Raw genomic sequence first — 24,692 nt, 5'->3', positions numbered from 1 at the left:
GAGAAGGTTATGCCCCATAAGCATGATATGGGAAGTCAAGACTGTGTTTTAGTGACTCCTATGCCCTCCTTCCTCATCCCTGCATCCTTGGAACAAAGTCTGTAACTTCCTTTACTTCCAAACTCCCAGATAATTTCCTTTTATTATACACACTCTACCGATGGTGTTCTACTAATCTGTACCCCAGAGGGTGTGTGAGCATCCTGATCAGGGGCTGGGATTTGTCTTGCTCATCTATGAATCCTAAGCTCCTAGCACAAGGCCTGGCACAAAGGAAATATCTAGTGAATGTTGAGTGAATATGAGTGAATGCTTTTTACTCAGACTTATCACACTGTATGATTCAGGCCAAGATTAAGCAGCCGTTTATTTGAATATATAGTCAACATTTGAAGGGGGTGGCTGGGAAATGAAGGGGCTTCTCAGGGAAGTGTCCAGGGCAGGGTAGGGGGCCCACGGGCAGTTAACCTGCTCACAGGGCAGTGGAAGCCCGGAACTTCTGGGTCAAACAAAACACAGCAGCTGTGAGGGCTGTGCACTGACGGGCCAGGAGTTTCACACTCAGGTCATGGTATCCCCTCTCGCAGGTCAATTTAGCGGCCTCTACAAACTGGTGGTAGGTGTACACCACATCCCTGAGGTTCCTGGCTGCTTCCCTGTGCCGGGCTGAGCAGCGGCTACAGTCTGTGAGTTGAAAGCACAGGCCAGCCAGCTGGACCAAGTACTGGAAAGTGTCACGCACGGCCCCCTGTCTCTCTTCGGGGGACTGGTCTATTTTGATAACATGCTGACAGCTCGACAGGAGCTTCTGGGATCCCATGCAGAGGCGGCTCCGGCTTTCAGAAAAGTGCCAGGTGCACTTCTCTGGGGGATGTTTGTTTCCAATCCCCCAGGAAGTTTCTAAAATGTTTTGTAGCTCTAGTAAGCTCTCCATGAGTTGGATGAAGCCCTCCGGGGGACTGGCAGGAGTGGCTTTCAGCCGTCTCAGAGCTCTGGAGCAGTACTCTGGCCAGATGTGGTTTGTCCTTGGCAGAGGCACCGCACTGCAGCTGTGGGCTCTGGCAGACCTCCAGGGCAGAACCATCTGGCTTCCTGCAGAGGGCGGCGAGGTGAGGGGAGCTGTGGGATGTGCGTCTAAGTCCCTGTCTTCTTCCTCCGTCTCAGGCTGTGGGCCACGGAAGCAAGTGGCATAGGAGAACTGACAGCTGCACTGCTCCATCCCAATCCTTGGGGCCACTGTGTCATTCATGCCCACAAAACCCAAAGAGGTGGCCATCCTGAGACCTGCAGAAACTTCAGGATGGATTTCTGGGGCAAAGCATAGAAAAGAATTCTCAGCAGGAAGGCAGATGCTAGAGCTGTTGTCTTTGTTTTCTGAAAGTGAACAATGGTTTGAAACTTCTAAGTGAGGCTCCTCTGGTGGACATGGTAGTGCCTTTGGCAAAGAAGGCCCTGGAACCCACTGAGAGGCACCCCTAGTTGTATCTTCCCCTATCACCTGGTTAAATGGCTCTGCCTTGACCCCCTCTGGAGGGAAGGCTGATGAAATGGTTGGCTCCTCAAGTAAAAAATCAGGGTCTAGATCCAATTCTACCAATAGTTTTTGTTCCTGGGCCTCGAAGGCTTGACCTAAGGTTTCTTTACTTTGTCCTTGGGGTTCTCTGGGGGTATGTGGTGGGGTCTGCTCAGTCTTTGTTATGGGAGCATCCAAGGAGAGGGAGGTTATTATTTTACTAGCTGGAGTACTAGCATCAGAAGCCCGTGAAACAGCATTTGACACGTCACCCTTGAGGTCACCTGAATCTTTCCCAGATTCCTCCTGAAGTAAGTTGGTGCCAGTTTTGTTTGTAACTTCTCTGTCACTTTCCAAAGATAGTTGTCCTTGTTGCTTTTCCTTTGTAGGCATAGAAGTCATTTTCTCTCCTGAATTTATTCTACATTCATCACTTCTAGGCCCATCTCTAGGAGATGACAAAGGCTCTGTGTACTTGGAGGCAGTTTCTTGCATATGATTTTTAAAAAAAGATCCCAACCCCATTTCCAACTGGACTCCTCCCATCTCTAGTGTATCTTCTTGAGAGACATTATGTGACCCTGAGCTGATGGGCAGGCAGACTCTGTCTGGGTTAGGGCCACCACTGGAAAGGGAGAAGGAGCTGTCCCCAGACTCTGTGGCAAGTTCTTTGGGGACAATGCCATCTGGGTCTTGAAATGAAGATAAGGTTTGGGAAGGCTTTGCCTGAGCAGTATCTGGGCCAAGTAAACTTGGATTGGAACAGTGAGGAGTACCTGCTGAGGAACTTGCAACAGTGGTAATCAAAGGAGCAACTCCAGGATTCTCTTTGGGGTTGGAGTCAATCCGGAGGCGAATGGCAGAAATAGAAGACACTCGAGAATCGATGACGGACTTGGTTTCCATGGTCTCAGGCTCCATCTCCATGACCCTGGAGGCTGGGTTTGTGTTCTTGGTTTCCCTCCGCGGCGCCTGCAGGCCTAGGGCCTTGGTTTCTAGGAGGCCAGGCTCACCTTGCACATCCTGCAGAGAGGACACAGTTGGAGAGGGTGCACCGAGGGCCATGTAGGGCTCTCTGTCATAGTAGCACACGTCGTCCATGCTCTCCAGGGAGGCTGATGGCTCCAGGGGAAATGAGACCTGAGAGGTATAGTCGGTCTGTAGGAAAGACCTCCTTTTCCTCAGGGTCTTGGCATACTTCTTCACCCCTCGCCTTCTGCTTGGCTCTTTTCCATCTTCCCGGGGATTCAGGCTATTCTCAGAACTGCAAGCGCTGGCTTTATTCTGAGAGCTTGTGGCACTGAGTTCTGCAGCAGAAACAGCTCTGGGCCCTGGGAGTCAAGAAAGAAAAAAGTACATAAAAAACAGAAAAATAAAGAGGCTTATAGGGCTTGGGCTCAGGAGTTGGGCTTGCCTGGGTTCAAATCATGGCAGGGCTGTATAACCTTTTGCAAGTTAAAGTTTGATCTCATTTGCCTCATCTGAAAGATGAGATCTATAATTGTGATAGACTTATCTTTAAATTTTTGATTGCCCCAAATTTTTACTGTCTTTTGGTTGAAGTACCTCAACTTCCTTTCAGGGAATGATATCTCCCCAATGGTTACAGTCCACTGGAATTACTAATGAAGATGCCTTGTCCACATCAGCCAAGTGATTGGATTTATGACCTCTCCAGTCAGCTATAAATTCCTCAGAATTTCAAACCCTAACACATTGATTAAAAAATAATAAAAGTAGAGTCCATTCTTTCCAGCCACAATATGCTGACAATACTGATAAGAAATCCTACTACCCAGACTCCTGGTGGGGGTGCCATCCATTTCTGAGCCCAGTTCTTCAGGCTTGCCAGTAATACCATGAGCTATCTTTTGTTCTACCATTGTTTTCTTCGTGCTTATATTAACCCACGTCTGTTCGTACCAGTGGTTCCAATCAGTCTGCCATGCAGGTTAAGTGAATTAGTGCATCACTGTAAAGCATCTGGCACAGAATGCCTGTGCCTAGCAGGTGCTCTCTAAAAGAGAGCTGCTGTTGTTTCTGTTACTGTCATTTCATGCGTGAGGGTTCTGAAGGCACTTTCTTTTGACAAAAAGGGGCCAAATCTCTCAGTCATAGGATGAGGGATTTTGTGTATGCTGGGACGGATCTTTCTGAGAGGAAAAGCACAGTTATAAAGAAGTCCTGGGAATCAGCCAGAAGGAATTAGGCTCTGAGCCCAGCACTGGAGAAGCAGAGAGCTAGTATACATAGACCAATCATTTCTAACCTGGCTGCACATGATTAAAAATCTTATTCGATTCAGGGCTCCCCAGACTTCCTAATTCAGAATCTCTGAAGCTAAGAGTGAGGAACCTATACTTTTCATTTATTTATTTTTTGGAGATAGAGTCTCACTTTGATGCCCTGGGTAGAGTGCCTTGGTGTCATAGCTCATAGCGGCCTCTCAAATTTGAGCAATACTCTTGCCTCAGCCTCCCAAATAGCTGGGACTATAAGCATGCACCACAACACAAGGCTCATTTCTCTATTTTTTGCTCAGGTTGGTCTCAAACTCCTAAACTTGAGCAATCCACCCACCTTGGCCTCCCAGAGTGCTAGGATTACAGGTGTGAGCCACTGTGCCCCACTGGAAGCTATAGTTTTTAAATAAGGCCCCTCAGGTGATTCTGATGCCCCACCATGTTTGGGAGCTGCTGCCATAGGCTACCAATAGCCATTGAGAACAGGAGTTTTTGAGGCCTAAATTAGGAGGGACTTTCACAGTGAGTCAGGGGCTAGACCAGAACCTGGGGTCAAGAACCCCAGTTTTAGGCTGTCTTCTCAACACTACAGTGGCTCCCAGTGAAAAACAGACCATACAGGATGAAGCTTATGTTCTTGGCTAGATTCTCATGTGAGGGCCCTGTCTATTGGTCTCTGTCATGACGTGTTCTACCCTAGCACAACAGCTAGCCTGGCAGGGTAAGCTAGGGGCACAGAAAGCTGTTGGCTGGGTTCTTTGGGAAGTAGTGCATGGTCTGGCCATGGTTTCTCCTCTCCCTTGCAGCATAGTCAATTATTAAACTCAGGGTAGATGGTGAAGAGTGCACTCATTCATTTAGCAACAACTGCCAAACGCTGTGTGCCAGGGACACACAGTCCCTGCACTCAAAGTTCTCAGTCTAGTGAGGGAAAGAAACACCAACACAAAATCATACAAATAAATACATAATTACAGGCAATGCTAAGTGCAAGGCAGAAAAAGCCTTAGGGTGCTTTAAGAACGTGTGACAGAGATAGAGTGACCTGCCCTGGTCTTAGAAGTCCAGGAAATGTTCCCTGAGGAAGTGAGTTTCCAGCTAGGGACCTTACAGATGGCACCAGCAGCCAAGAATCAGGGTAAGGACTGTTTGGGACAGAAAAAGCAGCATGTGCAAAGGCTGGAAGTGAGAAAAACACTGGCACTTGTAAGCTGGGTGGGGTGGTGAGCATCTGTAGTCCCATCTACTGGGGAGGGTGAAATGAGAGGATCACTTAAGCCCAGGAGTGAAGCTCAAATCCAGCTGGGGCAAAATAGCAAGATCCTGTTTCAAAAAAAAAAAATCAAAATGAGAAGCTGTCACTGTGAAAAGTGGCAAGGAAATCTCTGTGGCAAGCATGGCAGGAATGCAGAGAGAGGGAGATGTGTAAAGGCCATGTCATGATGGCCTCAAAGGGTCTCACAGGGCTGATGAAAGATCTGGCAATTTTCCCCAGAGCACTGGGAGGCCAGGGAGTAGGGGCTCAGAGAGCAAGAGGAAAGGGCCGCAGCCATCCTACTGCCTAGTAGTCACCCTTGATACCTCTATTTTCCAATATTATTCCTTCAGCATGTAGCGTAAGCAAGTGCGTACATGAATGTGTGTGCACATGTATGTGTACTGCAAGGATCTCTGATCAGCTTTGGAAATGATTTCATGTAGAAACACACTCCACATTCTTTGTGGAGGAATGTATGAGGAACTTGATAGGGACAGAGCCAACACATCCCTCACCTTTTTCTTTTCTTTTTTTTTTTGAGACAAGAGTTTCACTTTGTTGCCCCCAATAGAATGCAGTGATGTCACAGCTCACAGCAACCTCAAACTCTTGGGCTTAAGCGATTCTCTTGCCTCAGCCTCCCAAGTAGTTGGGACTACAGGCCCCCACCACAATGCCTGGCCATTTTTTTGAGATTGGGGTATCACTCTGGCTTAGGCTAGTCTTGAACTTGTGAGCTCAGGTAATCTACCTGCCTTGGCCTCCCAAGTTCTGGGATTATAGGCATGAGCCACTGTGCCCAGCCCCCTAAAAGTCATTGTAGGGCTATTGATGGCCTATCAGTCAGGTTCTTCTTGCTTCGAGGCCTTATTTAATACAACTTCAGTGTCAATAATGACAATGGATTTCCGTTGTTGGGTACTCCCATCAAACTTTTTTCTTTTTTGTAAATTCTTTCTATCCCACAAGGCCCAGCCCATTTGCCACCTCTTCTGGAAGCCTTCCCTGATTTCTATTGCTGAATGAATCCTTCCAGTCTGCTTGCCCACAGATCTCTGAGCCTCACCCTGACTTGCAGCCCTGACTTGAAGCCATGACACGTGAAGTTTGGTCTACAGAATCCAGCTTTGCCTTCTCAAAAGTGGACAAGGCCCAGTTTTACTCATATGTCCTCCTCTCAAGCTTGGCCCTGCCCCCTGGTGGGTACTCAGGAGCTGCCTGCTGTGTCTGTAGACTTGCTGGGGTGGACTCACCTGAGAGGGTGTCTGGTGGTGTGAGCTTATCAGCTGCATCATAGTATTCCTCATCTGAGCTGCCATCCTCAAAGGCTAGTGGTGGGTGCATGGCCAGGGCTTCCACTGTGGAGCTGGACTGGACCTCAGTCCAGTCTTGCTGACCCCAGGCTAGTGGGGCTCCCCACTGTCGGGATAATGTGCTGTCTGAACTGTCACTCAGGTGGCTGGCCAGGGAGATGTTGGAGCATAGGCTATAGTAGTTGGTCCGGCTGCCTTCATACAGCCTGGGGTCCAGCCTGACTGCATTCAGTTCTGGTCCCCAGCTGAATGTCTCAGGAGTGAGACTCTCAGAAAACTCCATCTTCTGGCATTGATGGTTGGCTTTCTGGGCCAGATCCAGGAGACAGAGGAAGCCGCTGGTTTCAATCCTGCTCTTTTCCTCTTGGCTGTTAGAATCAACACTCTCCAGGAGGCCTGGGGAGCCAAAGTGCAAGAAGGTGGACCTACTGGAGGAGCAGGCATCTAAATCATCCTCTTCCAGGGCATCCATGGACTCGCTTGAGCCACTGGTCCTGGAGCCTCGGCTCTCAGTGTTGGCTGAGTTGGATGCCTCGGACTCGGCACTGTCTGTCACGCTGCTGGCCCCACATGTGTTAGGGTCTCTGCTGGCTACCTCAGGTGTGGGGCCATTCCCAGAAGTCTGCTCTTCCTTTATGAGTGGTCTACAGGGGCCCAGCTTCACCAGGTGTCTGTCGGAGAGAGGCTCTAGTATGCAGTCCATTTCAGAGGACTCCTCTGAATCGCTGCAGGCCCTGGATTCGTAACCTGCAGCATGGGGGACACCAAGGATTATAAAACAGCATCCTGGGACCAGCACAAGGTTGTGTGTCCTCCTGCCCCTGCTACACTGGCAGATATGAAAACCAAGGACTGAAAGAGTGACTGACCCAAGGTCACACTAGACTAACCCAGAATGTGAGGGACACCAAATTCCATGATATCCTCATACCATGATCTCCAAGCCACCTGTCTTTCATCTGTGTGAGCCACCTAAAGGAGACAGGTTTACCTCCATCTCTACTTACAAGGAGATCTATCTCTTCATAGAAACATGATGGCTACTTAATTGGATTTCATTTTGCCATGGGCAGCATCAACCAGGTCTGCTAAGCCCCTCACCAAGTCTCAGCTCTGTCCTATCTGGGATTCAAAACCAGATGGAAAATCATATTAAAAACAAACAAACAAATAAACTACAACAACAACAACAAAAAACAGATCCTTTCCCTAACCTTGAGTAACTGAGTCAAATCTCTAGGAAGGAGAGCCTAAGAATCTGCATTTTTAGCAATTTTATGGGGATTCTGAGGCTGCTAGGCAGGCAACAGGCTGAAGTGTGGCTGTGAAGATCTACTGGTACTATGCACCTTTCAGAACAGCAAAAGCTCATCTAGCTACAGGTAAGGTCCTCTGGAAGGATTCATGGCAGGAAGGTGAAGAACATTGAGACAGGTCTCCAATTTCATTTCCTCCAAAAGCCTCCAGAGTGACCTTTCTAAAACTTTTCTCTGATCATAATACAAGCTGCTAAACTTCCCTGAGAGCTTCCCTTGGCTACAGAAAAGAGCTTAATCTCTCGGACTAGAGTTAAAAACAATCACTGTATGGCACTGACAGAGCCCTGACAGGACAGGCCTGCCCTTCCTCATCATCTAGTTCACCTCACAGGACAACTCCCCTCAGGATGGCCATGATACTCCTCAGCAATCTAGGTCACCTCCCAGGATGAGGAAGGCCCGGATGCTACTCAATAGTCTCATCCCCCACTTAGGATGGCCCACATGCCCCTTAGTGGTACAGTTGGCCTCACAGGATGGCCCAGACTTCCCTCAACTGTCTAGGCCCCTCACACAAAGGCCCTGACTCTCATCAGCAGTCACATCTATCTCATAGGAAGAATGGGACCATCCTCAGAAGTTGAATACCCTCAGAAGTTGGTCCTCACCTTCCTCAGCAGTCCAGTCACTGCCACAGGATGGCCCTGACTCTCACCTGTCTAGACCTCCTCGTAGGACAGCTCTGACCCTCCTAAGCAGACTAGTTCCCCTCGCGGGACAGCTCTGATCCTCCTCAGTACTCTTGTCCAGCTCACAGGACACCCCAGACCTTCACCAGCAAGATGACCCTTAGCAGTCTAATACATGTTATAGGACAGTCCTGACCCTCCTCAGTGCTCTTGTCACCCTCATAGGACACCCCAGACCCTCACCAGCAAGATGACCCTTAGTAGTCTAATACACGTTATAGGACAATCCTGATCCTCTTCAGTGCTCTTGTCGCCTTCACAGGACATCCCACACCCTCACTAGCAAAAAGACTACTTTCCTCAGCAGTCTAACACACTTCATAGGACAGCCCTGACCCTCTTCAGCAGACTGGTCACCTCACAGGAAAACCTTTAGCCTCCTCTGCTGTCTAGTCCACCTCACAAGATATGCAGAACCCTCCTCAGGCATCTAGTCCTCTCACAGAACCACCTACACTCTCGCCTGCAGTCTAGTTCACCTCCCAAGATGGTCTTGATGCTCCTTAGCAGCCTAGTCACTCACACAGGATGTCCTTGACCCTCACTCACAAAGGATGGCCACGACCTTCCTCGGCAGCTTGTCCTCCACACAGGTTGGCCCAGATGCTCCTCAGCAGTACAGATCCCCTCAAGGATGGCCCTGACTCCTCCTTCAGTCTAGTTTTCTTTCTCACAGGATGGCCCAACTATCCTGTGTTGGGCCTCCTCCTCAACTTCCTGGTCCGTCCCTTCTTCACCATGCTCCAGCCACCTGAGAGCTTCTCATAGATCACAGCCTTGTCCTTGTATCATGCCTCCATGTCTCCTCTGCTTCAAATGACCTCTCCTCCTTCCTTGGCCTGGTTAACCCCAGCATGTTCTTTAAGATTTATTTCAAATTCATCTTCCTCTAGAACACTTTCTCTAGTCACTACTTCCTACCCACCTCCCACCACCCTCTTCTGTAACAGCACTGCTCCCCCACTGTGTTGTCCCCCTCACCAGACTCTGAGGTATCATCCCTCCTTCACAAATATGTTGTATAAAAACAAATAACCCTAAACTCATCCCTGCCTACGTATTTTACTGTATTATCTGTGTATTATTATCTATTCCACTGAGATGATTTATGCCTATTTTACGTATGGAAGTAACACTACGTGAGATGTGCCACTGAGCAACCTCTTCCTGTCTTCACATTCAGTGACATTACCTTAGTGACTTGAAATTAGCATGGTGAGAGTTTTATCTCACAGAATTAAGTAATTACTTCAAATCAGATTTTTTTTGCCCTGCAGAGATAGATGTTAGCACTTATCAGCATACCAATGGAAAAAGCCTACATCAGCAGTACAGAAACAAAAGCCTGATGGAAACTGGGAATTGGCCTGGGACACTCTCTCACCTGCCCTCCACTTCTTTTTTTTTGTTGTTGTTTTTTGTTATTTTTTTTTCTCTTCTTGCCCTCCACTTCTTTATTCCCTTTAGTCTGCAGGAATCCTCTTTTTCCAAATATGTGATGCTGAGAATTTCTATTCTAATTCCAGTCATCTACTTCCTGAACAAGTGGCATTTCTTTTTGATGAGAAACAATGATAAAATACAGTAGATCTTAGAGATGATTTTAGGAAATACTATAGGGAATCAGAGATTTTCTTTTTTGTTGAGACAGAGTTTCACTCTGTCACTCTGGGTAGAGTGCCCAGGTGTCATCATAGTTCACAGTAACCTTAACTCCTGGGCTCAGGCTATCCTCTTGCCTCAGCCTCCCAAGTAGCTGAGACTACAGGAACCAGCCACCACACCTGGATAGTTTTTCCTATTTTTAGTAGCATCAGGGGTCTCACCCTTGCTCAGGCTGGTCTTGAAATTCATACTACTTGGCTTCCCAGAGTGTTAGGATTACAGATGTGAGCCACCGTGCCCGGCCAAATCAGAGATTTTCAACAGCATTCCTTGGCTTTAGGATTATTTCAGGTACAAAGAAACCTTCTCTATTTAGTATTCAGGAAAGATCAATAGTTTACTAGGAATAAATGAAGAAATAGTTCTCATCTCTTTAAGTTGAAATCTCAGCTTGGTTCAATTTGCCACCTTTAGCCTGTCCTTACCTACAAGGCCAGTGAGATGGGCCTGTTCTTACTGGGGCAAGACTTGGTGCCTCACCTTCTTCAGCAGAGACGCGGTGCACTGGTTTGTTTCCAGACCAGAGGAAAATGGAGGTAACTGGGTCAACAAACAGCCTGTAATATCCAGCAATTAGGCAGGCTAGGTCTTTTGCACTGTTAGATTCCAGCAGCAAAGTCAGAACCTTGGAAAGCAAAGAGAAATTTCATGTTTATCAAGGGCCAGAGGGCAGTCTGAAGATGGACAACACTACCATGTCAGGCCAATGAGAGATTCCAAGTAAATTCAGCCATCATCAACCAGTAGGTTTCATGGTGCCCCATATTCTCACCTGAAAGACTTAATTGAACATATACATATACACAAATACAGAAATAATCAGACCTGTACTCACACGTGCACATACACTCCTATATATGTATATTCACACATGCCGGGAAGGTTCCTCTCATCCAATCTATATGATTTCCCCTGCCTCTCCATCCTCTAGCCCAGACTCCCATCCCAACCACCCACCCTATCCCACTCATGCATGTGATAGGGACCCTTCAAGACTTGACCAAGAAAAGGAAAAGGAGCAAGAACAAGTGGAGAAGGAAGAAGGTGATAAGAATGAAGCAACATTCTTGAGCATGCTGGGATTAAATCAAAGGAGGGCAGGATAAATGTAAGACCTTTCAGAGAGGCCCAGGATATACCCTGTCCTATTTGCCCATTTTAATTTTTGCCACTTAAAACTCTTGGGCAGCCACCTGGTCTCATGCACATGTAGTAAAACCTCTCTTCTGTACTCCTTCTAAGTTTCTGAACCCAGTAGGAACTTTTCCATCAGGAGAGAACATGGTCCACCTTAGCTCATATAAAAAACCTTTCATAGCCTTCCCAGGAAAATCCACTGTTAGTCACTTTCCCTTTGATGGGACAGGATGGACAATTCATCCTCTTAAGCAGATGTTGGACATTAGACTTATTATTCAAAACTCATATAAACTACCTTAGAATAATTTAGCCCCTGATTCCAGAAGCTGGATTCAGAATCTCTCCCCATTGTGTTACCTTGACATCCTGAAGATACACTTTGACCATGCTCACTTTCTCAGACTCTTCTGTTAGTTCTACGCGGCTGATGTTTGCAAACTCTGCCAATGTGGATATGATGTTGAGTTTACTATTGATAATCTGGCTAATCCCATACTTGGCTCCAACTAGAAGGGCAATGTAGGATTCTCTATCCTGTAACTGCAGAACAGTAGAAGGGGAATTAGTTTCTATTCATAAGCAAGTGAAAATATGCTGCACATGTAAGAAATAATACCTCTCTGTAAACTCCTTCCTCCCTATGTTAGGTCCTCACCACCACGCCCCTGGACTATTGCCTAACTTGGGCCCCAACTACAACTAAATCCAGTATAAATTTATTTCCCGTAAGACCCTTTCCAAGACAGCATGCAGCCACAGGACTATCACCTGTTCCATAAATATAATCTGTATTTTCATACTTATATTCATGCCGTGTCTTCCTTTTGAAATTCCTTCCCTGCCATTATTACCTGTTTGAAACCTGACCCTTCTTTAAAAGCTTTCATCAAAACCTACTGCCTATAGAAAGCGTCTACCTAATCTCAGCCTCCTTGAAAAAGATTAGTCACTCTCCTCTTGGCTGTGCTCGCACCATTTCCTCTGTACTTCTCTGATAGCACCAAGCACTTAGGACTTCTTATTGTCATTATTAGGATTCAAGTCTATTGTTCTATCTAAAGTCCCTTGACAATGCATTTATCGCTATTTGTAAACCCCAGTGCCCAGCAAGCACCCTGAGTCAGGTCAATGTGGTTGGTTGCTCTTCCCATCATCAGTTCTTCTCTAAGTAGAGGGAGACTGGGGAGAGGAACTGGACTGCTGGGACAAGGCAGGATTAGCTTTGGAAAAAGTGGAAAGCTTCCTTTCTGGGTTTCTTCTTCACCTTTTGGCTCTTCTACTTATACAAAGACTCCAACTATTTTTTTCCCTTCCTCTATCTGATTCTCTTCCTTTCTCTCAAAACATTGGTTCTCTATCTACATTGTTAGGTCAACAGTCTGATTAAATTGATCCATCATTGTAAATGACTGAGAAGCACACAAATCCTCTTAAACAACTTTTGTTAATATGTATTTTTTAAAACCCTTCTAATTGGTAATGGGGTTTGCACTGGAGAGTTTTTGGGCTGACACTGATGGGGAAGAGTCCCCTCCCAGACATGGATTACTAAAAAGCGCATGCTCTAGCCCCAGGCTCCAAGAAAGAAGGAAGAAAAATGGGAACAGAGCACAGGGTTCTTCTACTTCTCTTTTCCATTCTCAGGCCCACCCCTCCGTTCTTCCAGCCTTCTGAACAATTGGGCCCCCAGCCCAGCAGTCTAACATTCCTCTCTTTCATGATTTCTAAGTTTTCTGTTTCACCAGAATGCCTTTCCTCCACATTGAAGCCCGGCCCAATCCAACCTTCTTGTCCTCTCTTAATCCCTTCTCCTCCCTGTGCTCATCCTGAAGCGAGCAGTGCTCCCTCTGTCTTCAGACTCTGCAGCAATAGCACTGTACATTTCTCATGGCTTTTGCTGTGTGTTAGTAGGTAGTTCGTTTTGTCCTTTGATTCAACTCTGCCTTCCCCATCATCTATCACAAACAAAGCATGTAAAGCATCTTGTACCAAACAAGCATGAAAAATACTTGCCAATGGTGTACTTATTAGTTTCTTTTTCTTTTCTTTCTTTCTTTTCTTTTTTTTTTTTTTTATTTTGAGACAAAGTCTCACTTTGTTGCCCTTGGTAGGTGCTGTGGTGTCATAGCTCATAGCAACCTCAAACCCTTGTGGGCTCAAGTGATTCTCTTGTCTCAGCCTCCTGAGTAGCTGGGACTATAGGTACCTGCCACAATGCCCGGCTATTTTTACAGAAGAGGTCTCCCTGGGGCTCAGGTTGGTCTCGAACTTATGAGCTCAGGCAACCCACCCATCTTAGCCTCCCAGAGTGCTAGGATTATAGGCATGAGCCACTGCCCCTGGTCCTTATTAGATTCTTGAACAAGTTCTAGTACATGATAGAATTCTCAGGAATTTTAGGCTAAAAGATACATTGATTTTCAGATGACCTCTAAGTTCTCTTATAATAGTAGGTTTCCACAGTTCTCTAATACATACCATTAAAGTAGCATTAAAGATTTTCCCACCATACGTCTTGAGTTCCCCAAGGATCTGCAGATAATTCAAACGTAGCTGAGCAGCAGAAATAAGTTGCTTAAATTAAAAAAAAAATGTTGAAGTCAGAGTTATTCACTTTCCTAAAATCCAGACAAAGTTGAAAATGTTTTCCCTGAGGTCTCACAACAGACAGCTTGATGGGTCAGCAGAAGCCACTGCTACATTACCTTCTGCCGGGGTTCCAGCAAGTTTTGGTTCCTCTTCATATGGAAACTAATGGCTTTCTTGATGTCTTTGCCTTTCATGTTTCGGAGTAAAGTTGGAGAGATAAAGTTTTCTATTCCCCAGTCTTTCCTGCCGTGAAACATAGGAGACAAGAAGGCCCACTTTTACAGTGCACTTGGCTCTAATGAAGAGCATAATTACATTTGATTCATCACTTGGTGTTCCCATAATACAGCAATTTTGAGCCCCTTTCTCCAGTGTAAGAAATACACACACACACACACACACACACACACATACACACATACACTCCAGAAAATCACCACAGCCATTCAGGAATTAAGCCCCACTGATCATTCTGGGAGCTCATTACTCTCGGTGTGGTGTGGTATTTCATTAATCAGAACAGAAGTTCTCAATCTCTTTCACTATAACATGTGTGACAAATCATGCTAGTACACACGTGTTACACTCTCATGGAGCAACATAGAGCATCAGTGATTACCTGAGGTCATGCTCCAGAATGATGCCAGCCTGGCCCCCCCAAATCCCCACACCAACTTGTAAAAATACAAATTTTCAGGTCTTGTTCCCTAGAGATTTGACTCAGTACATTAGGGCAAGGGACCAGAATCTGTTACATTTTTAAATTATGATTCCCCATCTGATTTTGATGCCCAGACAGGAGAAAGCTGAGATGTGAGGAGGGGCTTAGTAAACCTGGGTGATGCCACTCAGAATGACTCTAAGCTAAGAAACAGGAGGTATTGGAACCCTAGGACTTGAAACTACCCTAGTGGGGGTATAATGGAATAGGAATTTGTTCACACTCCTAGGAAAAGTTAATTTTTAAGGTATTTCTGTTCTTAGAAAAGCTCAACACTGGAGTCGTCAACTGATTTCCCAAGATATCCTTCCAGGAACTGAGAATTTACAAGGGGAACCTATGTTATTCCATCTGGACTTGGCTTCTGTCCCAGAGGAGCAGCCAGGTTCTGACGTCTGGGAAGATAGGCTGGGATGGAAAGACAACAGACAGATAGATGGGTAGGTGGGTGAATATCAGCTTTCTGCGGCATCTGGCCATTCTGGCCAGGGGCCAACACATTATAAATACAATGCGGCCACTGTCCCCTGCCACTCACTCTATATACTTCAAAGAGATCTTCTGTGGCTGGGCACATGCGTAGATCCGCTCCTGGATGTGTAAGGCTGCGAGTCGGAGTGCAGAACTGCATTTCATCTCTATAGCAAAGCGTTCCTGGAGCACATCGCTGCAGCTCTAGAAGAGATTGGATAGAACATTTGGGAAATAAGAACAGACATATTATGTCCCCTAGATCTCTCAGGAAAGGCAGCAGGACCAGGAGCTCAGCTGTGAGAGTTGGCTCTGACAATCCTTGGTCATGTGACCTTGGTTAAGTTACTAAGACTCTGTGAGCACTGGTGTCTCCTACTGTTAAATGAAGATAGTTAAATCTACCTTACATAGTTTCTATGAGGTTTAAATTAGGTGATATATATATATGAAAGCAAGTATAAGGCACACATTATACAATACAATGTCTTGATGGCATTGTTGTTATTTTTTTCTGCAACCATTTCTCTAAGACTTTGGATAAGTCAATCTACCTAGTCTGAGTTATCTCATCTATAAAAATGGCCATGCTTCCCAAATGATTCTTTTTCATCAGAATAAAAACAACATAATAACGCTCAACTAAGGGGGGCACCAGGTTAGGGGTCAAGGAATGATCAAGTAGGTGGTTCTGGACTGGTTCTGGGTGACCCAGACAAATCATATGAACCTTCCAAGACTTAGTTTCATCATTTCTAAAATGAGGCTTTGAAGCACTAAAGCCTCTTTTACATAGCAATACAAACTGTAATTCTAAAACATCCTAAAATGATATTAGAAAATATATCATCTACATTGAAGACTAAGCCTAAGTTTTATTATTATATTGTAAATCTCCTAACATAGCAACTCAGTGACAGAAAAGAGACTTCAGAGGGATAATCATGCCCATTCTCCTTCAGAGAAAGATAATCTCTACCAGGGAATTGCTTAATTGCCTTGAGCTCATGTTCAAAATAACCTAACATGCTATCACTGGGAACAACCACTGTTATTTTAGGAAGCACAGACATAGTCACCTGCAGATAGAGATATTCAAAGGCCACAGGATCTTCTTTCAGGAGGTCCAGGGGGTCCTTGGGAACAAAACACACCCTGAAGAGGCAACGGTAGTCATGTGACTCTTCCCTTTCTACCACCTGCGATGGGTAAGGGAGAAACTATTAGTCTTCTAATGGCCTTTCTCTGTGCAGTTATGCCACAATACTACTTTAAAAAATAAAGACAATGAAAGCGAGTCCGCAGAGATTTCAATTTTAGTATTTCCAAGATAGCTATAGGCCTTTATTCCTAATTTGACTTTCTTTCCTGTTTCCTGTAGGTCTACAATGTAAAAGACTTAAAAGAGTGACATTTCCCACTCACACATCTCCCAGTTCCCCTTTCCAAAGGAAACCCCTGTTTCCAGTTGCTGTGCGCCCCTCCCAGAGACAGCCTATATACACATATACTTGCGTTGACACATTTATATTCTTTTCCCTTCCACAAATAATACAATATACATCATTCTGCATCTTACTTTTTTCACTTAAACTGTTTTAGGGATTTAATTTGATTTTCTTTGCCGATGCAAATGGAATATAAGTAATTAAAAAGTCTGCAAGCAGCAAACCTCTAATAGGTGAGTGACTGGGGTAAGAACTCAGCTGCAGTGAGGAAAGCTCAAGGGTCTTCTATGAGATCATGCCTAACTCATGTGATTTCCCTGCTTTAAAAGCCTCTTTCCATTTTCCAATTATTGAAATCCTATTCATTGAATCATAGTACACACTCAACAAGTATTTGTTGAATTAACCTGTGTTTGGCTTTAAAATGCTGGTACAAAAATTACTGAATAACTGAAAAACTGAGTAGTACTAATGGATCATCTCTGTTTACTCCTGTCTTGCCATCAGGGATCATCTCAGGTGAATCAAATCCACAAAAAGGGCTTAGACACAGCAACAAATGCCTGTCTAACATCTCAAAGGCAGTAGGTCTAAGGCAGCGGTTCTCAGTCTGTGGGCCGCAAACCACAGAAACTGTATTAAAGGCTTGCGGCATTAGGAAGGTTGAGAACCACTGGTCTGAGGGAAGATCATCATAGAAAGTGAAAGATTGGGGCCCTACTAGCTATATTACCTTGAGAATGTTACCTTGAGAACATCACCTTGCTTCTCTAAATCTCTGTCTTCACATCTGCTAAATGTGGATCTTAACTCTGTGCCCTGATGAAAATTGGTCTTGATTCTCATCCCGTTATCCTCAGGCTGAGTGAGAGAAGCCTTCTGTGGCATGAGAAGTGCATCAAACCTGCAGGCATGCTGAGCCCTGTCCCCATACATTCTGGCTGAGGCACGCAGCCAGCATGGCCTGGGCCTCCCAGGAGTAGGTGGGTGGTCCTCCTCACCTGCTGGATGAGTTCCTCCTCATGCAGCAGGTGCAGCTGGGAGATGCTGTATTGCTCTTCCAGGGCCAGCGCAAAGTACTCGATACTTCGGATCGACAGCTTCTCCTTCACTGTGAGGATGATGTCCTAGCAGGCATAGAGAGGCAAGGGGTCATTCGAGGAAGAGAGAAGCCTTCTCCAACCTTCTCTTTGCTTTTTGGTGCAGCTAGGGAGAAAAAAAGCCTGCTGATGGGCTCACTGACAACTCAAGCAGGCTCCAGCTCCCGGTTGTCAGGCCCCTCAGGCCCCTGCACCCATTGGTCCCCTCTCCTCAGCCCCAGAACCACCCACATGTTCTTTCCTCAACATCCCTGGATTTGTCTTCTCTCTGGACTCTTCAATCTGTATCTTCAACTGCTTACTAGACAGAATGCCACTATCCACTTGTGACACAACTGAGGGACATTTCTGAACCTCAGTGTCTTCGTCTGCAAAATGGAGGATAAGGATGCCTACTTCTCGGAGTGACTGACAGAATGGAATCATAATTAATTCTGTGCATCATAGTTGCCATGTCACACTCCCCTTGTTCCTCCAGAGGCCTTCTGTCACTAAATGGCTTTGCTGCCTCTGAGAATTCACACATGCTGTTCCTTCTGCCGGGTATGCTTTTCCCATTACTCTTTACGAGTCTGTTCTTTCTCTTCCTTCAAGTCTCAGCTCAAATGTTACCTCTTCAGAAAGGCCTTCTCTGGTCATGGAATATAAAGCTAATTGTTCTTGTTATTCTCTGTCCCAGGTTTCTATTTATTTCTTTCATCATTATTAATATCATTCTCTTTAATTAACAGCTATATGGTAAAGTTAAGTGAATGTGTTCTAGACCTACACTGGCTGTGTGTCTCTAGATAGAGAGAAAAACACTTACTCTCAGTGTTTTAATCTGTAAAATAGTGATAATATTAACACTTGTCTTATAGGGTTGTTGGGTCCATCACGTTAATCTCCCCACAAAGGTACTTAGAATAGTACCTGGCAGATGGTCGGTATCCAGCGTGTGCTACCTGCTGGGACCTGTCTTCTTGCTTACTGTCTTTGTCCTGCTGGATGGTGAGAACCGGACCTTGCCTGTCTTGCACTTCATTATACATAATAGCCAGGGCTTGGTGCTTAGTAGATGCCCAATAAACTTTCACTTGATCAATAAATACAAATCAAAAATGTTCTGCTAGAACATCAAATTCAGTAAGCCCAAACCATTAGGTGCTACCTGCTCCTCATGACTCCCAGTTCTGAATCCTCTGTCCACTTGTTCCATCACCCCCTCCCCACCAGAACTAACCAGTTCCTAAGTCCTGAAGAGTCTGTTTGCTTCTGCAACTCAGCAGCATTAAGTGTGGCTATGAGGAAAAGCCTTCCTCTTGACTCTGTCTCTTCTTCTCCATTCTTCCAGGCCTACCTTGAGCTCACATATTTCTCCTGGCTTTGAAGAGCAGTGTCCTATGGATGCTCCCTGCCACCTGTCTATTTTCCAACTTGCATCTGGAGCAAAGTTTGGCAAACCTATGAACCAAATCCAGTCCATTGCCTGTTTCTGTAATTAAAAGTTTTAAGGGAACATAGCCATGTCCATTCATTATTATGGCTGAGTTAACTATGGCAGAAACCCTGTGGCCTGAAAAATGCTAAAATATTTACTATTTGGTTCCTTATAGGAAAAGTTAGGTAACTCCTAATTTAGGGGAACTTGTTGGAGGCTTGTACTGGTTATATTCTCTCTTGCATAAGAACATTCAGTGGCTCCCCAAGGCCCACTGGCCAAAATCCAAGGCCCACTGGCCAAAATCCAAACCCCTCAGGTTAATATTCCACTCTCTCAAGTATCAGATGCCAACCTACTTCTCCCACTTTATCACCTGCTGCTTATCTCAATGTACCCCACTTGCAAGCCTGAAAAATTTGCCAAACTTGCCCATTTCTGGGTTTTTGCTGGTGCCATTCCTCAGGCCTGGATGCCATCTTCAAACATCACTCCTGGCCCACTTCTGTCAAAAGCCCATCTAATCTTTCCATGTCTGCTATGTAAGCTGCTGTTCCCCAGAAGCCTTTACTTGCCAGCTAGCTGGCAGCTCCCTTCCCTGAGCCCACACAATGCTGTTTCTGTCCCATTTTCATGGTCCTAAGCACACTATACTTTGTTTCATCATGACTTATCCTCAGGTCTTATCTCCTTACCCCAACCCCATGTTAAAACTCTGGGCTTCTGGGGCAGTGCCTCTGGCTCAAAGGAGTAAAGCGCTGGCCCCATATGCCAGAGGTGGTGGGTTCAAACCCAGCCCCGGCCTAAAACTACAAAAAACAAAACAATCACTCTGGGCTTCCTAAGAGCATGACCCTGAGTAATTTATTTTTTCTGTATCACCAACAGCTAAGCTGGCACACAAAATGCCTGGCATGCAAAAGACTTAGTAAATGTTACCTGGCTCAAATAATATATTATTTTTCTTGATTTGGAGAAAGAGGGTTTTTTTTTTTTTTTTTTTTTGAGACAGAGTCTCACTTTGTTGCCCTCAGTAGAGTGCTGTGGTGTCATAGCTCACAGCAACCTCAAACAGTCTTGGGCTCAAGCAATTCTCTTGTCTCAGCCTCCCTAATAGCTGGGATTACAGGCACCAGCCACAATGCCTGGCTATTTTATTTTTTTGTTTAGCAGGCCTGGGCTGGTTCGAACCTACCACCCCTGGCACATGTGGCTGGCACCTTACCCTTTGAGCTATGGGTGCTGAGCCAGAAAGAGGGTTTTCTTTTATGTATAAGAACTTTTCTTTCCTTAATGAGGGAAAGGGGAAGAGAAGTTGCTAAAGCACTGATAGTGATTTTTTTCCTTTTTTTCTCTATAAAGATTTGTTGATAGTCACCTCTCTCTTTTTCTTTTCTTTTCCTTCCTTCTTTCTTTCTTTCTTTCTTTCTGAGACAGAGTCTCACTTTGTTACCCTTGGTAGAGTGCTGTGGCAACATAGCTAATAGCAACTTCCAACTCCTGGGCTTAAGAGAGTCTCTTGCCTCAGCCTCCTGAGAAGCTGGGACTATAGGAGCCCACCCGGCTTTTTTTGTTGTTGTTGCTGTTTTAGCTGGCCGGGGCCGGGTTTGAACCTGCCACCCTCAGTATATGGGGCGGGTGCCCTACCCACTGAGCCACAAGCGCTGCCTACACCCCTCTCTCTCTTTCATAAAGAGCTAAAGAGTTGCTTTAAAAAATTGGCTACTACAGATAAGTAAGATTAACCAGAATTATACTGGCTAAGTCCTTGCTCATTGGCTCAACTTTCTCTATAATTTTGGGTTTAATTCCTCTGTGATGTGAAGACTTTTATTGTAAATCATCGCAACAATTTTCTGGCCACCAAAGGGGGACTCACTTTAAAGAAGTCAACTCTTCCATCCTAGTCAACTTTGATCAAAGATGGTAGAAATAGAACTGTTGTCTAATTCATTTGTAAAAACTTCCCTTTTATGTAGAATGGCAGAGAAATAGACTCCAGTACAGAGTTAAAAAAACAGTCCAAGTTTGAAACCAGTTATGAGCGAGCTGACTTTGGCAAGTTTTAGACGTCTTAGACCTGTTTTCTCATCTGCAAAGAGGGGATAACACTAGTTACTTCATGAGGTTCCTGGGGCATTCAATAAGATAGCATGTAAGGAAGTTGTAGTAAACACTTACAATTTATTCCTCCCTGAGGCTGTGCACCAGTGGCTCACGCCTGTAATCCTAGCACTCCCGGAGGCTGAGGCAGGTGGATTGTCTGAGCTCTCAGGTTCAAGACCAGCCTGAGCTGGAGTGAGACCTCCTCTCTAAAAATAGCTGGGTGTTATGATGGGCACCTGTAGTCCCAGGTACTTGGGAGGCTGAGGCCAAAGGAACACTTGAGCCAAAGAGGTTGAGGTTGCTGTGAGCTGTGATGCCATGTAAGGAATGGGATGGGCATTTGGGGAAGCTCTAGGAATTACCAAAGGAAGATGCCAGAGAGAAACACCAGGTATGTATGTACATGTGTGTGAATGTACTACCATCTATTATCTATAGCAGCATTAGCTCACCTGAACCTGCTCCTCGTCCAGTACCAGAGGAGATCGGCTAGATGTTTCCTTTTACAGTTTTTAATGTTTAAATAACTTCTACTCTTCACTGCAGCCTTACTCCAACACTATTTACTTCTTTGTTCAAGAACTAACAGTGCCATCCCCTTTATTATCAATGGATAAAATCCAAACACTATTGTTGCCTGGCAATTGAGGCCCTCCATAGCCACTCCTCCAGCAAGATGGTACTTTTATCCCCATCTTGCAGGGGAGGACATCAGGAAAATGGCCTGTGCTTCTGGCCAGTTTGCTATTTCTACCTGGGCAATGCCCATTTTTCTGGCTCTATGTTTTAGTCCATGTGACTCCCTCAGAGCAACAGATATGACTCCTCTCAACTGCCTGCTCTTGTTAAAATCTTAGTTGTCCTCCAAAGCTTAGCTTAGGCCCAGTTTCTTTCCCAAGCCTTGTCTGACATCTTGACAGGCTGAAAGGGGAAGAGAGGATGCCTCTCCCCTTGCATGCAAAGCACGTCTCGGTCCCTCTCTTTCCAGCCTTTATTTCATCCTGCCTGGACTACTGGGAGCATCTTGAATGTCCACCCTGCCTCTACTAGATTGCAAGCTCCTGAAGATAGAGACCACCTTTGACCAAGCTCAGTAACCCTGTCAGAGCTTTTTGTATGGGGGAATTTGTTAAGTAGAAGTTGAACTGACTTTTAACAGAACAGAATAAGCAAGGGTCTGGTCCCTTCCTGACATTTCACCTGGGTTTTTAGCTGCTCCAGTGTTTTGGGTAGCAGATAGAGTCACAGACAAGAGGCCGGGAGGCCTGGTGATTAAGGATGAAGGCCTAGGAATTCTAATTTGAGCTTGGGCAAGTCACTTCATCCCTCTGAGTCCTGATTTCGTCCCCTGCAAGGTGGGGATAAAAGTACCATCTTGCTGGGCAATTGTACAACTAAATGAAATAACACAGTGCTTGGCTTATTGAACGTGCTCAGACCATGGTGGTTATGAGACCAAGGTAGATGCAGGGCAAGATGCCTGAGGGATCCAGGAGGCAGCAAATTTTCCTGGGAATGAGGTTCAAGTATATTCTGAATACCTTCACAGTTGTGTTCATATCGAACTTGAAAGCTTTGGTCTGTCCATTCTCCAAGTACAGCTTGAGCACGTTGGGCATACACAGCAGAGAATTACCCTGGAAAACACAATAGAATTGTTGTATCCCTGTCACACCCTTCTTGCTCCTGAGTATGACAAATCCTTGGCTACCCAGCCCTGCCTGGTTTGGAGAACAGGATCCTCCCTAACCTCCTCACCTGCTTCTTGGCATTTGGAAATTTCTCCAGTGGACAGGCATGCTACATCAAGGGATACTTATGAACACTGTTAGATAGGGCAAAAGGTAGAGAGGGTGGGCCTGCCATGAGCATACTGATATCACTGCGCAATCCTGTGCAATGTCTTTGCGACCATAAGCTCACATTTTGCTGCTGGCTGCCTCCTTTCTGGGATGCAATCTGGCAGGCCCGATGACCAGCATGCACATTGTCTGAAATGAGCCTTTCTGAGATTCTTGGACCCAACTAGGGAATTATTGCTTCACTTCCTATAGTGAAACTTCACCAAAGGGCAGACGGATACTTCTACCTCCACTCACCCCAGCCATCACCCCAGATACGTGAGGCTTCCTAAAGGACTCTGCTATTCTTGGAGGGCTCCTTGGGAAAGAGGCACAAGACTGGTACGCATTTGGTGACTCCACACCAGCCAGAATTCACAGGGTGGAACAAGGCAGGGTTCTGAAGAATCCCCCCAACTCTTGTAAGAACTGATCTCTGATCAGCTGCAAATACAAAGGACCCTTAGGGCTGGTGTCCCCCAGAAGCACCGAGAGATTCTGAAGTCCCCAAGATTTGGGCTAGAATCACTTCCAGCACTTGTATCAACAAAGAGTTTGGGTATAAAGCCTACCCCAGTAAAGAAGTTTATAACCTTTTTTCAAAATACTTAACAGCCTTTTCAGATGAGAATCCTGGATTTTCTAAATAGAAGAGGTACTTGTATCTTCCAAATAAAACTTGCAATTATCATTCTTTATAATTTTTTTTAAAATGTAGTATTTTTATAGAAAGAAAAGGAAGCTGTTCATAGTCCAGTGCCATTTCCATTAGCATCACAGATTTCGGATTGCTCACTCTGCTGTCATCTTACTTCTCTGGCTTGGGGTGTTTAGAAATCTTAAGTTTTGGATTTCCCAAGTGGAAAATTTTTCCTTGGTACTTTATGATTTAAAAGGTTTACAAAAAGTACATTCATAACAATATCACATAACTACTACCATTTACTATTTTTTTTTTGAGACAGAGTCTCAAGCTGTCACGTGGGGTAAAGTGCTGTGGTGTCACAGCTCACAGCAACCTCAAACTCTTGGGCTTAAATGACTTTCTTGCCTTAGCATTCCAAGTAGCTGGGACTACTGGCACCCTCCATAACGCCCAGCTATTTTTTTTTTTTGTAGTTATTGCAGTTGTCATTATTGTTTTAGCTAGCTCAGGCTGGGTTTGAACCCGCCAGCCCCAGTGTATGTGGCCAGCACCCTACCCACTTAGCTATGGGCGCTGCCACCATTTACTATTCTTTAAGACGTCTTTCAATTTTTATCTATGTGTAGATAGTTTTTAGAGAGCTGCAATAATATACACAATTCTATGTTCATTTTTTACCCAGTACATATTTCATATACAATTTTTATGTGGGCTTACTATTTATAATTTTAATGGCTTTATAATATTCCATTGAAATTGCAATATCAGAATTGATTTAACTGTTCCTTTGCCCTAGACATTTAATATTTCTTCCATTTTGGGGGCTATTTTAAATATTGATACTATACATATCCATATCTTTAAATATAGCAGAACCTCCATAGTTGACCACCTCCCTACACTGACGACCTCCTTAAGCTGACCTAATTTTCCCAAACTGGACATGCACCACATGTATGTATCAGTACAGTAGGCCTAGTCCCTTATGTTGACCACCTCCGTATGTTGACCAGTTTGTTACAGTCCCTGGGGTGGTCAACATACAGAAGTTCTACTATATATAAATTTTTGCATTTAAATTATTTTGTAGACTACATTAATAGAAATCCAATCTCTGGGCCACTTTTTATGGTGGTCACTAAATTTTGTTGTTTCCTACCCCAAAAAGTTGAAACCAATTTAAAAAGCCACCAGTTAGTGCACAAGTGTA

At 45.1% G+C, this 24,692-nt stretch overlaps 1 protein-coding gene across 1 annotated transcript in view; it reads right to left on the bottom strand.

Annotated features, from left to right (window-relative positions):
• Positions 1-349: 349 nt before the first annotated feature.
• The window catches only part of FRMPD1 (FERM and PDZ domain containing 1), a 52,916-nt gene continuing 28,573 nt past the window's right edge, over positions 350-24,692 (bottom strand). Inside the window, exons 6-15 of the mRNA XM_003785147.2 lie at positions 22,537-22,632; positions 17,371-17,496; positions 16,001-16,120; positions 14,989-15,125; positions 13,846-13,972; positions 13,619-13,714; positions 11,498-11,680; positions 10,481-10,625; positions 6,268-7,074; positions 350-2,844 (exon numbers count right to left, since the gene is read on the bottom strand). Coding sequence (XP_003785195.1) covers positions 473-2,844; positions 6,268-7,074; positions 10,481-10,625; positions 11,498-11,680; positions 13,619-13,714; positions 13,846-13,972; positions 14,989-15,125; positions 16,001-16,120; positions 17,371-17,496; positions 22,537-22,632 — 4,209 coding nt within the window. The 3' untranslated portion in view covers positions 350-472. The remainder of the gene's footprint in view (positions 2,845-6,267; positions 7,075-10,480; positions 10,626-11,497; positions 11,681-13,618; positions 13,715-13,845; positions 13,973-14,988; positions 15,126-16,000; positions 16,121-17,370; positions 17,497-22,536; positions 22,633-24,692) is intronic.

This window comes from Otolemur garnettii, unplaced genomic scaffold (assembly GCF_000181295.1).
Source record: "Otolemur garnettii isolate 467f Iridium unplaced genomic scaffold, OtoGar3 scaffold00014, whole genome shotgun sequence".
Classification (NCBI taxonomy): domain Eukaryota; kingdom Metazoa; phylum Chordata; class Mammalia; order Primates; family Galagidae; genus Otolemur; species Otolemur garnettii.
This window is presented reverse-complemented; position numbering and strand designations above follow the sequence as displayed.